A 14,904-nucleotide genomic window follows, 5' to 3' on the forward strand; every position below is an offset into this window, starting at 1 on the left:
AGATGCCCAAACAGGTTGGTAATGAAGGGTTTGGGAGAGTTGCATCCTTCCACTGGCTCCCCCTTCTCCATTGCATCAAACATAAGATGCTTGTGTTCATTCTCAAAGCCCTTCGTGGCCTATCATAGAACATTAGGGTTGGAAGAGACCTCACCTAATCCAAACCCCTGCTCAAAGCAGGACCAACCCCAACTAAATCGTCCCAGCCAAGGCTTTGTCAAGCCTGACCTTAAAAACCTCTAAGGATGGAGATTCCGCCACCTCCCTAGGGAACCCATTCCAGTGCTTCACCCCCCTCCTAGTGAAATAGTGTTTCCTAATATCCAACCTAGACCTCCCCCACTGCAACTTGAGACCATTACTCCTTGTTCTGTCATCTGCTACCACTGAGAACAGCCGAGCTCCATCCTGTCTCTATCCCCTGACTGTCTTCTATAGTTCGGTATTGAGAAGTTAACTCCTGCCTCCATTCGGCCCCTGGCACCAGCTGCCCATTTGTGAAATTCTCAAACATACACCTTTGTGCTCTTGTCCATGCTTCCCCCTGTACTTGGGAGGAGCTCTCTGTAAACATCCGTCCGATTAATGTCCCTCCAATCCCTCCTTCAAACTGCTTTCCCAGGAGGCCTACAGACAAATCGACTGTTGTTGGGCCACTGGAGTGAAGAGACCACTGGCTGCTATGCTGAGCTGTGTTGTCGTCTTGTTTCCTTGTACGCCTTCCTCCCCCCCCACCCCCCACTGGTCTGTGTCTGTCTCTTGTCTTGCACTCAGATTGTCGGCCCTTCAGGAGAGGGATCGTCTTTTTGTTCGGTGTTTGTCCAGTGCCTGGCACAATGGGGTTCTGCTCCTAGGCCCTACAATAATACGGGATAAGGCAGGAGGGGACTCCTAGGCGCTCTGATAGTATGTGAGTCAGGGGGAAGGAGGCATCTCTTGAAGAACTGCTGGCCTCTTTCCAAGACTTCCATGTGCCTTATACCCCCTGTCGTTCTCTCCATGCTGTGTGGCAGCCCTAGAGTGCTTGGCTGCTCTCCCTGCTGGACAGTGCGATGCCAGCCAGGCCTCCGATACCAGCCTCTCTGTTGAAAATCAGCTCCTGTCCTTCCCTAGCGAGTTGTCATCTCATGGCTTTTCTTTCTGTCCCTCCCTTTGTCCTCAGCTAGTAACTGGCTGGCGCTTTAAGAAGAGACCGGGCATTGACAGTCTGTTTCAGCAGCTGGCTCCGCACTATGAAATAGTCATCTTTACATCTGAGACGGGCATGGTGAGTGCTGTGGTGCCGGGGGGAGGGCAGGTCCTGCGCCCCACGGGGTGTGATCGGTGCTGTCTTCTCAGACAGGTGCAGCTGGCATGCCCTGGATAAAAGAGGGGGTGGGGGAGACTGAGAGCTTCTCCAGCAGTCTCTGACAAACCAGGAAGAGGCTGAGCAGCGTACAGATGGGGGCGTGCTGCGCTCTTCATGTTAGTGACTCCGGCAATTGGGCGGGCACCCTGTTTTGTGGCCCTTAAACCTGGAGGAGGGGGGGTTGGTTTAGCCCAGTGTAGGGGTGTTGATTGTTTATACCCAGACCCCCAAGAGTAAGTGTCCCCCTTGCTGTGCTAGGCAAAGTCTTTCCAGTGAGTCTCCTCATACTCTTGACCTTCCTTCAGTAAATAGCTGGGGCACAAATAGTAGAGTTTGGAACGTGCCACCGCTCATTTGAATGTATATAAACCACATCTTCTCCATTCCATCTGTTGAATTGGGGCTATTGTCGTGCTAATTTGGTGGAACCGTCCGCGAGAAGGGGGTGTGTTTGCGTCCATAGGGCAAAAAACCCTGCCCTTGTTGGAACCTACTGAGGGAACAGCATGCATCTGGCCAGCCGTGCTGCCCTCAAAGCACGTCAAGGGAATGGCTGGCCCATGCTGAGATCCAGCATAGCTTCCCCTTTGGTGCACTGGGGGGTGGATTCCTGCAGGCTGCTCCAGCAAAATGCACCAGCTTCACGAGAAATGTCTGAACCCAAGTCCACACTGGGCACTCCCGGACTCGGGTGTGCACAGCCACGGGGTGCCTCTCTGTCTCCAGAATGATTAAACACCCCATTCGTCATTGCCCATGATATTTGTGTGAATTGTGGGCTAGGGAGATGCCAACTTTTGTGGGGTGTGCTGGAGACCTTGGTAATTACTAACCTTTGAGTAACCGTGCCTTGTTCCTCTCAGCGTTCCTGACCAATGCCGTTTCTAGCCTCCTCCCTGGTGCACATGTTTCTTGTGTTGCTACTGCCAAACTTGGTCTTCTGTGACATCAAGGTGCATGATGGATTTGGGGGTGTATCAGGGCGACCAAAAAGTGTGTCCGTTTGCTTTGCGTACATCCTGGAAGAAATGCTTGGGGTCCGTTAGTAAAGTTGGTCAGGAACTTTCTATCTGACTGATTTTCTGACAGAAAATGCCCTTTTCGCACAATGGAAATTTTCCATGGGTAAATTTCTAGTTTACCCCCCAAAATGTGATTGCTTTCTGCTGGGAAAATCCGAACCCTGGCTCTCCAACTGCTCCTGCTGTGTCCCTTTCACGTGCTGCCTCCAAAAGCTGAAATGGTTTTGCTTTGGTTTTCTAAAATGCACTTTTTCTGGAAATCCCTTCCCAGGAAAAATGGCACCTTTTTGACCCCATTCAGGATGAGTTTTTTTTCCCCCAAAACTGTTACATTTTTCACAGGAAGATATTTCCGTTTTCCAGCCAGCTGTATGCATCAGGTTGTCCCTGGCTTCTGAAACCTGTGCGTGGTTTTCTTTAGCTTCACCTACCTACATGCTACTGCTCAGAAGCTCTGTTGCTGACCCCTAATGGTTTTCAAGGTGTCTATGAGGGAAGAGCTGTGGATGCATTTAAGCCTGCAGAGTTGTCTGGTGCAAGCCTTGAATCACCCCTTTTCTTTCTCCTCCAGACGGCATTCCCCCTCATTGACAGCGTGGACCCTCATGGATTCATCTCCTATCGGCTTTTCCGAGATGCCACCCGTTACATGGATGGACACCACGTTAAGGTATCTTTACTGGGGGTTCCGGCTTGAATAGTTTTGCCGCTTCCTAGTGCGGGAGAGCCCAAAATAATCTCAGAACACATCTGTGCTGGAGTGAGCAGGAAACTGACCGGGTCTGAACGCTTCATGCGTTTTTGTGGTTAACATGCTGCTTTCAGACTTTCGCCTGTGTATCCTGATATCCCCTCGCCCTCTAGCTCTGCCGATGCCCCCTCAGTCCCTTCCTGCCGCCTCCCCGGGCTGTTCCAGTCTTGGACTAATCTTGGACACAGCTCTGCCAGTCAACTTCAGCCTGTGGTCTTTCCCCATCAGAGGCTCAAGGTGCCGCGGTTTGTGTTGTGAGCCTGAACAGCTAAAAAGCGTGTGCATCTGAGCCTCTGTGCCAGCCCATTCATCCCTGTGGAAGCATACACCAAAAAAGCTCTTTACGGCCTTTACTTGAGAAAGCTGTAACCTGCTGAGCTGGATAAGGAGGAGTCCCCATCCAAGGGTATGATAGAGGCAGAAGTAGCAGCAAAGTCTTCCATTGCCCCGGCGCTTGCTGGGGGAAGTGGTTGAAAGGGAAATGGCGTCTCCTTCAGTGAGTAACCCCAGCTTCACGCAGACGTGACCCCGTCTAGCTCTGAGTCACGCCTGCTGACTTCACCAATGCAAATTCTAGTGTGTCTCTGTCAGAGAATGTGACCGTTCTGGCTTTGAAAGGTGACCTGTGGCAGGGGGTGCATGTTGGGTTTGTGCCCTTTGATACACAAGGAAGGCCTCTAGGGGACTGTGTTTTCTAATTGTTTTCGTACACTGGGGCTTCTTGATGTGGGGACTCTTAGGGTATGTCTACACTTCGCCGCAGGGCAAACTGGGGGGATGTGAATTACAGAACACACTGATATTGCGGGTGGGAACTAAAAGGTACCTGGTTTGCACTAATGTAGTCCTCTACGTTAATGCAAACTAGGTACCTTTTAGTTCGTGCTGGGGGTAGCTAGAGTGTAATACTTCAGTGCGCTCTGCAGTTCACACTCCCCGCATGGCCTGAAGTGTAGACAGGACCATAACCTCGGGAAAATAAATCAAATGAATGAATCCACTTTAAATTCACACCTTTCGATAAACTGCATTACATCCCCGTGTGGGCAATCTCACTCAGAATTAGTGGCCTTAAATTGGTTGACCTTAATTTTAGTTTGGAAGCGAATTAAGATGAAACGAATTCAAGGTCCCATTACGTCTGAATGAAAGCATCCACGTGGGTGGAGCCCTGGGCTGATACAAAAATGCGGACGTGCATCAGATCTGCGAAGAGGGCAAACAATACAACCGCATCCGCGGAGGCAGAGATCCATGGATAAAGAGTGGATTTCCAGGGCTGTACAAATGGGTGTGATGCAATTTAGCTAATCCACCTAAAAGCTAATTGGGATTAATTTTCCTGGATGGCATCATGTAGACAAACTCCGGTTCTGTCTGTTCTCCAAGACCCGACGGAGAACTGGCAAACTGATGACGTTGCAGATGCCAAAGAAATGTCGCCAGATTCAGAGGCAAAAGTGACTTTTGTTTCAGATGTTTAAAACTTAGTTTGAGACAGTGGCCAATAAACTCAAACGCTCGAGAGACCCCCTGTCTTTCCAGCTGGAAAGGCTCCTCATCCACCCTTCTTCGTCATCCAGCACAATCAAGGGAAGATCAGGCTTAATATTTCCGGCTTTAAAAATGAGCAAAATTGCTAGGAGGGGAGGAGGGCAGGTAAAGGAGAAAAGTGGGGGGGAAACGCAATTCGTTCCCTTGTGCAGGTCACCTTTAAAAGAAAGGCAGCTGCTCTGAGCATTGCTGCTTCAGCATGATGAAGCTCCGTGCCTGATGGTGCTAGATTATTACCAAACCTCCGAGCGCTTTCCCTTGACTGACTTGATGCATTGGTTGTGTTTAACAAGAGGGCCCCCTCAGCTGTCAGCCATCCAGAAACATGCTGTATGTTAATTTCAGTTTGTCTCCGCGGCTGGTGTGCGGGGGCGGAGGGGGGGCCCTCCTGCACTTTGCTCTGTCCTCCAGTGAGCGATGGTACGTACAGCATCTGCCTGCTGCCTCGTTGCCGCAGTAGCAGAATGCGAATAGGGAGACGATCCGTGACGGCCTTGCCTGCCCTGACCTGTGCGTCTGCAACTCGGGGTGTCTGAGCAAAAGGCTTGGTTCTCTGTGACTTCTAGACACGCGTGCCCAGCTGCCTGGGTGGACATTAAAACTCTCCCAGGCAGGGTAGACCCCTTTTGGGATGTAGGCAGCTCGAAATTCAGAGCAGCTCTGTACTTTCTCCCTCTGAGCACGGTAGTGTTAGCCTTGGGTCTCCATGTGATGCCATGCCCGCTCATCCGTGAAATGGTCCCATGTCGCCTTTGCATCTAGGCAGCGCTCTGCCCGCGAAAAGCTGCCCTCTCTTTCCCCAGCCCTGGCCTCGTGCGCTGTAATTCGAGCACCTCTGTCCACACTCCACAATAGAGCACTTTGCTATGGACCTTCTGGCTCTCTTCCCCCCCACACACACCCCCTCCCTCCCTCTCACCTCCCATCTGCTGTCCCGGGGTGGGCAGGGCGTCCTTTTCTCTCAGGGCAGCTCTCTCTGTGTTTTGATTGTTTGTGGATTTTGGAGGGGGCGGGGCGGCTTTGCAAGGAGCAGCCCTGCTGTTCCATCCAAGATGTTGCTGCTTTAGAAAGAGCTTGCTGGTACCGTAACCGGGATTCGTTTCCCAGCGGGACGTTTTTGTTTCCGACTGGAGTATCGCAGGGGAGGGGACAGGGCGAAAAGTGTGTACATCAGATCTGGAGGCTGCGTAGTGGCACTGCCCTGTTCACTGCTGGTACTACCCAAAAAAAAAAAATATCAAAAAAAAAATCTGGGTTAACTCGGCTCTTAAATCTGTTGACCTGTTGTCACTTCTGTGCAGTTACCAGCCCCATGTGCAGCGATCTGATGCTGCAAAGCGCATGGTGAATATACATCCCTCCCCGCTACCAGTCCTAGCAGGGAATGCAGACCCCTGCAGCAATCACATGCCCCCTGCCTCCCCCTCCCCCCCCGCCCCCCCGGCCACCTTCCAGTGTATTTAGCAAGGTCATGCAATGATCCAGACACTGTGTATGGGGGAGGCAGTGCAGCCGAAGTGGATAGTGCACTGGTTTGGGACTTGAGGCCTGGGTTCAGTCCCTGGCTCTGCCACCAGCCCCCTGGGTAAGTTGCTTCTCCTCTCTGCCTCAGTTTCCCCATCTGTAAAGTGGGGGCTAATGATACCAGTATCCTTGGTGAAGCACTTTCAGATCTATGGGTGGAAAGTGCTAGAGAAGAACTAGTGGTTGCTGTTGGATTCCTGGCCTTCTGCAACACACAGTGCCACAGGTTGCTCTTTCGTTCCGGCTTCACCAGCCTTTACACGACCCCTCAGTCGTTCTCATTATGGGATGGAGAAGAAGGGTCTGACTAGCTTCCGTTTTGCCCTTCAAGCTTTCGGATCCCACTCTGTGCAGACCCATGTGCACTCCGAGCTGTGCTAGGCAGTACGGAATTCTGTCCGGTCTTCACTGGACCCAGGACGGGTCGCTGATTTCCACACCGCTCTTTAGGTCTGGACCCGCATGGTAGCCAAAACACCTGAATCCTCCTGTTCAGGAGAAGGGCTGCAGTGGAGGGGTTTCTGGGGGAGAGGGGAGGGAAGCACAGCCTAGGCTGGGCAGGGGGAGATCTGTCTCCCAGGCGGTCCCTGCCATGCCCTGTGGTGCAAGCTGCATCAGGTTCCGGGGTGCTGGAGAGCGCAGGTTTCAGCTTCTGTCCCGTGTCCCCGTGTCCAGGATATTTCCTGCCTGAACAGAGACCCCGCCAAAGTGGTGGTGGTGGACTGCAAGAAGGAAGCATTCCACCTGCAGCCTTTCAACGGCATGGCACTGAAGAAATGGGACGGCAGCTCCGACGACAGGGCGCTCTTCGACCTCGCCGCCTTCCTGAAGAGTAAGGGGGTGGGGGGGTGTCCCTCTGCCGGGGGCTGCTGCTGGGGCAGGGGGCGCTTGGCGATGAAATCTGACCGAATTATCGCTCGGTAAGGCCATGGGATGGTTACAGGAGCAGCTCCTGCCACCTGGCTCAGGGACTGACCCGTTTCTGTATGGGAGGGAACACTGGGCTTATATCTGGAAAGTCCAGGAGTTCGCTCCCCTCCCCTCCCCTTCCCGGGACCGAGGGGCCCGCTAGTGTCGCAGCTGCTCCCTACGTTCCTGCAGAGAGCAGGTCTCTCTGGGCCTCTCTCCTGGGAATGGGCAGCATTTCAGAGAGGGGCCTAGACAGAGGCCCCAGAACAAGGGAGTCAAGGCCACTTTTCGCCACAGGCCTGGCCCCCTGTCCCTCCCCTGAGGCCCTGCCCCCCAGCTAAGCTGGAAACTGGAATGCGGGTAGCTGTGGGGAGCTGCAGACCCTCCACCTGCCCAGGGTGGGGGGGGCCTAAGAGCAGCCCCCAGCCCAGGGCGGAAGTTGGGTCCGTGGCTCCCCACAGCTGCCTGGGCAGCTCTTACCGTGGCCCGGCTGCGGCTCTTCGGCCCCCACAGCCCTGCCGCCAGGCTGGAAGCCAGAGCAAGATCAGGGTAAGAGCCACATGGGGAGCTGTGGACCCTCCACCTGCCCTGGGTGGGCGCCCCGGGGCGTGGGGACACAGGCTAGTGGCTGCTCTTGGGGCCCCCCCAACCTGGGCAGGTGGAGGGACCTGGGCTTCCTGGCCTGGCTCCAGCTTCTGGCTTGGCTGGGGGCGGGGGCTCGGGGGAAGAGGTGGGGCAAGGCCAGGGTCACAGAGGGGATGGGGCCTCGTGGCCCTCCTGCATTTAGGAAGAATCCGTCGCTCCTGGGTCTAGACCCTCTGACCCCCAGCAGGAACTCAATGCTGCTTATACGCACGCAGTGCAGAATCCCTGCCTCCCGGACTGGCTTTGTTTGACATGTTCGCCCACCCATGCTCAGCCTCTCCTTCCCTGCCTCTCATTGCCCGACAGCTATTGCCTTGAGTGGGGTCGAGGATGTCAGGACGGTGCTGGAGAACTACTCGATGGAGGACGACCCGCTGGAAGCATTTAAACGTAGGCAGTCTCAGCTGGAACAGGTAAGGGCACTGGTCTCACGGCTCCTGCCGCCCCGGTTCAGGCTGCAGCACCAGAAGGCAGGGGGCAGCGTGGAGTCTGTCCTCAGAGTCTTGGAGGGAGGGATGTTGTTTGTACTACAACTGTGTCTTCCAGTAACAAGGTCGGGGCCCCTTTGTGCCGATGCTGCACAGATAGAAGAGCCCTGGCCCCACAGAGCTTAGTCTAAATAGACAAGACACAGCAAGGGTAAGAGGGGGGCCTTGAGAGCAAGGCAGGTTGCTACTCACCAGTCACGTGGAATAGAAATGTGAGTGTCTTGGTCTTTCTCTGTTAAAACATAGCAAGATCCCCCTCCCGCTTGCTTGTGGTGAGCTATACCACAGCCGTGAGCTCTATGGAGACCCTAGACAGATGTGTCGGTGGTGGGGAGGGACCAGCAACGCGAGGGGGTGGTGCAGGTGGGAGCACTGGCTTTGGGGGCTGCTCTGTACGCAGATATCATATTGGCTTGGCAACTTACCAGAATCAGCCCTCCCGAAATAAGTACCTTGCTACTAGGCTAACTGCATCCACACTGAGGGTTGTCCCGCTTTAACGATAGCTGTGTCGGAACCAATGTAGTCATTGCATTCGTCATGATAAAGCCCTAGCTTTTCATCAGTAGATCTCAGAGAGCTTTACAAAGGAGATCCAGTATTGTACACATGGGGAAACTGAGGTACGGAGCAGGGAAGTGACTTGCCCAAGGCCTGCCAGCAGCAGAGCTGGGAGTAGAAGCCAGCATTCCCACAAGCCCCTCAGCTGTATTTCACCTGTCAGGCTCACCATGATGCTGAGCATATCAGTGCCAGGCTCACCTGTGTGTAGCTCGCATGTGCTCGCTCGCGTCTCAGCCTGGCTGGATGTGTGCTGGTAAGAGCCATCGCTTCCCGTTGAATTTTGGTGCAATGATTTGTCGCTTGTGCGTCGCCCGTGGAAGGATGGGCTGGGGGCGAAAGCACAGGGGTGGCAATCCGATCCTGAGCCTGTTCCCACCGCTGACACCAACGCCTTGTGGGAACTTGGACGATCGCTTCACCTTCCTGGCTGAAATGACTCCTGAGTCACCCCCCCGGTAGCGTGGCATAGACAGGACTCAGCGGCTAATAGCGGAAGGTTCGAGGAAGCCCTCAGCTCGGTGCCGTCAGGCCGTGTGGCGCGCCCCAGTAACGCAGGGTTTGTGTCCTTCCCTGTGCGTGCAGGAGGAACAGCAGCGGCTCGCCGACCTGTCCAAGAACAAGAAGCAGCAGCTCTTCCTGGGCTCCCTGGCAAGCCGGCTGTGGCCTCGGTCCAAGCAACAGTGACTCTCTCCTGTGCGGCCCCCGCCCGCTTGTGGACCGTCAGAGCAGCGTGGTCTGGGGGCGGGGTTCCAGCAATGGCATCCGCTTTACAAGGCCTCCAGAACTGCCTTCAGACTGAGCCCTTTCCAGACCCCCTCTGCGGGGTGGAGAGCCGGCAGGCAGAGATTCCCGCACCGGCGCTACGGTGGCCTGTCTCTCTGCGGGGAAATGGACTTCTCTCAATACAAGTAAGGGTGCAGGGGGAGGGGTCAGTCCCTAATTAGCTTCTAGATCTCCCCCCCCCCCCCCGTGTCATGTTTCCTTCAGACGAGAGAGAGGACCGCACTGCTCCTGTTGGCGTGAATGGAAACGGTGGTACGCACGCTTCAAATAAAGGGTCATCGTTCTACAGGCGGCTCCTGTGACGCGTCCCTGCTTTGCACTTCCCGCTTAGTCGTGGGTGGGGGTAGGAGGTGGTGTCTAAAGCCACTGCTGCCCTGTGTGGGAGGGGCAGTTGATTCATTCGGTCACTACAAGAGGGAACCCACCTTAGGCCCGTCAGGGTTTGTCAGGGACCGGTGTAGCTGGGGCCACAAACCTGTTTTGGAAGGTCTGCTGGAGGGCGGTAATGCACAGATTGTCCAGTCCCTCAGCGTGAGGGGAGCAAGCCGTCCCGAAGATCTGTTCCTTGCCAGACAGGATGGGCAGGGGTGTCTGGCCACACACACTGGGACAATATAGAAACAAGAGGGGCGAATGGCAGTGAACCTATAAAATGCACCTCCAACTCGAGGCCGTCTGGCCCTCCCATTTTGTCCAGGGGTCAGACTACAGACAGTCACTGAGGCCTTCTGCCCTCTGTTGGAGCGGTCATCTACATACCCCAGTGAGCAGAGAATTCTGAGATCCTCTTCCATTTCCTTTCAACGTTCCTTCCCCACACCCAGCCCCCTGTCTTGCTAGGGGAAGGTTGAGGTAGCACCCTCCCACCTCGTCTGACATCCATTTCCCCACAACTCATCCCTTCGCCAACTGCACTGAGCTTTTCCACTCCAGAGCCGGGATTACCTGCTCCCCGTTAAACAGATTGGCGTCAGTCTGTGTTTTGGTACATGGGGGGGGCAAGGACTCGGGCAGACAGGCCAGCAACCCCTCCAGCAAGGTCTATGATTGTGAGAGGCTGGAATAGCCTTGTGTTTGTCCTAAGCGTCATTGTAAAGTATAAACGCCAAGGGGCTTCTAACGACAATAATAAACCCACCATAGATTTGGAGCCAAAAAAGCATGTGTTTGAATTTTTAAGTGAGATCCTTGGTTTTTTTATGATCCCTTCCTGAAGTTGGAAGGAAATGACTGAAAGCAACTGACAGCCTCCTGTGTTTAGAGTCCGTCATCGCTTGGGATGGGGACTTGTGTATTTTTTTAAAGGAAACAGATGGGAAAGGACAGTTCCAAGTGTGGTGAATCCCTGTGTACTAGAGTTGCCTGATGCAGGTTAAAATTGCAGTTGTGGAAGCGGCTGGAAGAGGAGGGTTCCTGTTTTGATTCAGGAAAATGGGTCCTAGTTCCTATCCCAAGACCAAGGATGGATGTAAACAGGAAAGTAAACAGAATGGGATGAGCAGACACAGCGTTTCCTTAATCTGGTGGGATTGGTTCACTCTGATTCCAGTTCAGGCGCGCTCTGCCGGCTAGAACTGAGATTACTGCATGGTACCTGCTGGCATCACACGGACGCCTGGAAGATAACTGGCTTTCAGCAGCCCAGGGTTAGATCTCGGTACTGCACCAGAGTGAAGTTTACCAGCCCACCGACTCAATCTGCTGGTGCAGCTGGGAAGTCGATTGATATTTTATTCACCCATCAGAATGATTTCCTCGCCTCTCCACTTTGTCCCATCCCGTTTGTTAACGGGATTAACATAATTTAGGGGTTGAATGTAACATTCACCTCTTGTTTCCACTGCTTAGCCCAAGGGAATGGGTGAGCTGTGACGAGCCATCTCTCCCTGCATGCCTTCGACCCCCCCCGCCCTATTAACACAGCCCCCTTGCCCTCCCCCATGACTCAGCTGTCCCGTTTCCCTCAGCAAGGGTTCGTTAATTCAGCCAGTGATCTCCCCTTACCGTTTTTTTTTGTTGTTGTTTCCTCATTCTTCATAGAAAGAATAAGAAGAAATAAAAGGCACTTCCCGTCAGGAACTGAGCCTAGATCTTTTCCCACACTCGCCTCCAGCCAACAAAACAGTAAGGCAGGCGTAACCAGTCATCCTGCCTTGGCAGGGGCTGCTGGGGAGGGATTGGGGATGGGGGGGGGTGTAGATAAGCAACTGAGTTGTTTTGAACATAAACAGGACACGGGCCTGTAATGCCGCCTGGTTCTCTCGGAGGTGCTGTATTTAGAAAAGCCGCCCCTGCGGGAGGGGGTGGGGGGGGATGCTGAACAAGTTTCGGCTGTTTGTTTGGGGCTTTTTTCTCCCCCTTCTCCAGGGTGGAAGGAGGAAGCAGATGCATCTGTAAGAGATAGAGGGAGTAAAGTTTTGGTTACTCCAGCCTGCCCTTCGGCTCCTGCCATCAGCTGATCTCTTCCGCATCCCAGGAATGGATCCCTGCGTTCAAATCCCTGGCAGCCTCAGCTTCCCAGGTAGAAATGGGGGCTGGGGATGGCCAGCGGACAGGGAGGTGCCCAGATCCCACGACAATCCAACTCCTTTAGGGCTCTTGGGGAGATCCCTGTTCCGGTTGTGTAAGGGGAAGGAGGATGGGATTGAAAGTAGCCAGAAGATCAACTCTGGTTTTGCTGGAGGGTTCCTTGGATGCTTGAGAGAGGGACTATGAGCTTTCTCCCTCTTTAACGGAGGGAGGAGGAGATGTATTGAATCTTCACCAGTGCGAGCCGTTCTGCTGAAATCTCCCCTGCAGCCCCACACCCCCCAGCCCTGTGTTGGTGTACTGGGGTGAGCTCTCAGGGCGAGGGGAGAGCATCCCCTACTGCGCCTCTCACACTGCTTCCTGCAGCCCAGCCACCCCTAGCTGCGGGGGGGCGGGGAACCAGCCGGGAGCCGGTTCACTCCACACATTTCAGCTCGTGCCCGACTGCTCTGAGGCCGTTCCGCAGGCGAGAACCCGCTTCTCAGATCTCCTGGCCGGAGAGCTGGTTGGGACTTGGTGTAGATGTTTACAGTAGCTCCTAGGCAGCACGGACCAATACTCCCCCTCCCCCACTCGTGTGGGGTGAAAAGGGGGGTCATGGACCTGGACACACACACTCCCCCCCCCCCCCCAAAAAATCAATTGACTAATTAGAAATCGAGCTGGGCCGCTGAGCTCCGGGCGTTTGCCCAGTGGGACGGGTGCTGCTGCCAGGCCGCATGCTATCCGTGGCAAGCGCTGCCCAGGTGATCCCTTCCCGAAAGCGCTTCCAGCGTAACCAGACAAAGGGCAGGAGGGGAGACCGAGGCATGGAGCAGGTGCGTGACTTGCCCATTTTCGGCCAGCACGCCACAAATAGGACCCAGGCGTCCTGGGCTCCACCTAAGTGCCCCGCCCACTGGGCCACACTTCGCTGCGGCTGGGGTACAGCCAAGCAACTTGCTTGCCCCCGTGGCTCCCCCATTCCTCTTCCTTTCCTGCCTCTCACGGGGGTTTGGGATGCTGCTCGGTGTAGAGCCCGGGGGTGACGTTCGCCAGGGCCGCTAAGCCCTGCCAGCTCCATGTTACCCTCCCCCTGGAGCAGCTGCTTCTCAGCAGTTGAGGTGCTGCTGTCTGGGGGCCTGGATTACCTGGGGTGTTTCAACTGAGCTCTGGCCGGCAGGGAGCCCCCGGCACGTGGGTCCTGCTGCCCCGTAAGGCCGCAGTGCCGAAAGGGTTTGGGATCGTGCCCACGATTAGCGCAAGGAGCCGCTTCATCCCTCCCAGCAGGAGGGCAGGAAGGAAGCGGGTTCCGGGCACCGGGGCTCAGAGCAAGGGAAAAGCGCCAGCCCCCAGGTTCACATGATCTCAGCTCTTGGCCATTCATGCAGTGGGACGGGCCCCAGGCCAGGCGGCCACATGAGCGGGGCAGGAGGGTGTGAATCGGCTGGCGGGGTGGAGGTAGGAGCACCGAGCAGCGGGGGGAACGCAACCACCTCTGGCTAGGCCAGAAAAGAGTGGCACCCCCCAGTGCCCCCTGTGACCAGCAGCCCTCCCGATAGCACCTACAAGGCTCACCCCAGAGTGGGGGCCCCATCGTACCAGGCACTGCACCACCCCTGACTGAGATCACGGCCCGCATTGTGCCAGACGCTTCACACACACCCCACCAGGATAGGGGCCACATCTCCTTCACGGACATCTAGAGAGAGAAAATCCCTGTCCCTAAGAGCTTAGTCTAAGTAGATAAGGTGTGAGGGGAAACCGAGGCACAGAGTGGAAACAGGACTTGCAGCAGCTCAGAGCTGGGGATAGAACCCACGTCTCCTGCTGCCCACAGCACTGGGCTCCCCGCTACTCCTTTTGATGCCTTCATGTTCACTCATTTAGGGGGCCTTCTTTTTCAGCCTGCAGCTCCTATGAGCATCCATTGGAGCAGTGCGGGGCCAGCACCTCTGGATGCCAGCCCTAAGCTGTCCCCCGGCAGCTGTCTTGGAAAGGTGAGACGTAAATGGCTGGATGCTGACAGCAGCCTGGGTTTCCCTGCAGCCAGGTCTCATGGGAATGAGCCTCACACTTGACTCCCTTGCCATGTATTTACTTGCCCATCCTCTATTTTCCCTGCTTTAGGAAGGGAGGTTGGAGGCCAGCAGCTCTACGGGGGCAGAGTTAAGGCCGTTGGGGTATCTTAGTTGCAAATATTTAGCCTTTTAGATGTTTGGGGATTGCTTGTTAATTTCATTTGGAATTTCTTGTTGCTTTTTTTTTATGATTCTCTCTGTCTTGGCTACTTCCAGCATGTCTAGAAGGCTTTCGCCGCCATCAATCCCTGACCTCTGCTCTCGGTGCTGTTAGCAATAGTCTGACGGAGCTGTCTGAGGCTCCCCAAGGAGGTAGCATGGGCTGGGGGACTGGCGGTCAGGACTGCCCTGTTCTGTTTGCAGCTTTGTTGCTGTGTTACCTTCACCAGGTCCCCCCTCACCTCCATGCCTTGGTTTCTCCACCCGCAAAATGAGACATTTCATCCTTTGGAAAATGCTTTGAAAATCTGCAGATGCACAGAGCTAGGGAAGGGGGGTGGCATTCCCTTGTGCTCTCCTGTCTGTCTGTCTGTCTCTGTCTCCACCTCTTGTCTTATATTTAGCTCGTCGGCTCTTTGGGGCAGGGACTACCTTTCTGGTCTGTGTTTGTACAGTGCCTGGGACACTGGGCTCCGGGTGCATGACTGGAGCTCCTAGGTGCTGCTATGATATACCTAATAGCATTAAAAATGTACAGTGCCTTTCACACTGGGGTGCCTAGATGCTA

The 14,904-nt window shown here is 54.8% G+C and overlaps 1 protein-coding gene across 3 annotated transcripts in view; it reads left to right on the forward strand.

The window, feature by feature from the left end:
• TIMM50 (translocase of inner mitochondrial membrane 50) overlaps positions 1–9,879 on the forward strand; it is a 46,883-nt gene extending 37,004 nt beyond the window's left edge. For all 3 annotated transcript variants that reach the window (XM_077840544.1, XM_077840546.1, XM_077840545.1), the window contains exons 7-11: positions 1,163–1,267; positions 2,942–3,040; positions 6,875–7,031; positions 8,060–8,166; positions 9,388–9,879. In XM_077840544.1, the coding sequence (XP_077696670.1) occupies positions 1,163–1,267; positions 2,942–3,040; positions 6,875–7,031; positions 8,060–8,166; positions 9,388–9,489 (570 nt within the window). In that variant the 3' untranslated portion in view covers positions 9,490–9,879. The remainder of the gene's footprint in view (positions 1–1,162; positions 1,268–2,941; positions 3,041–6,874; positions 7,032–8,059; positions 8,167–9,387) is intronic.
• Positions 9,880–14,904: the final 5,025 nt, after the last annotated feature.

Source organism: Eretmochelys imbricata, chromosome 23 (assembly GCF_965152235.1).
Source record: "Eretmochelys imbricata isolate rEreImb1 chromosome 23, rEreImb1.hap1, whole genome shotgun sequence".
Taxonomy (NCBI): Eukaryota; Metazoa; Chordata; order Testudines; family Cheloniidae; genus Eretmochelys; species Eretmochelys imbricata.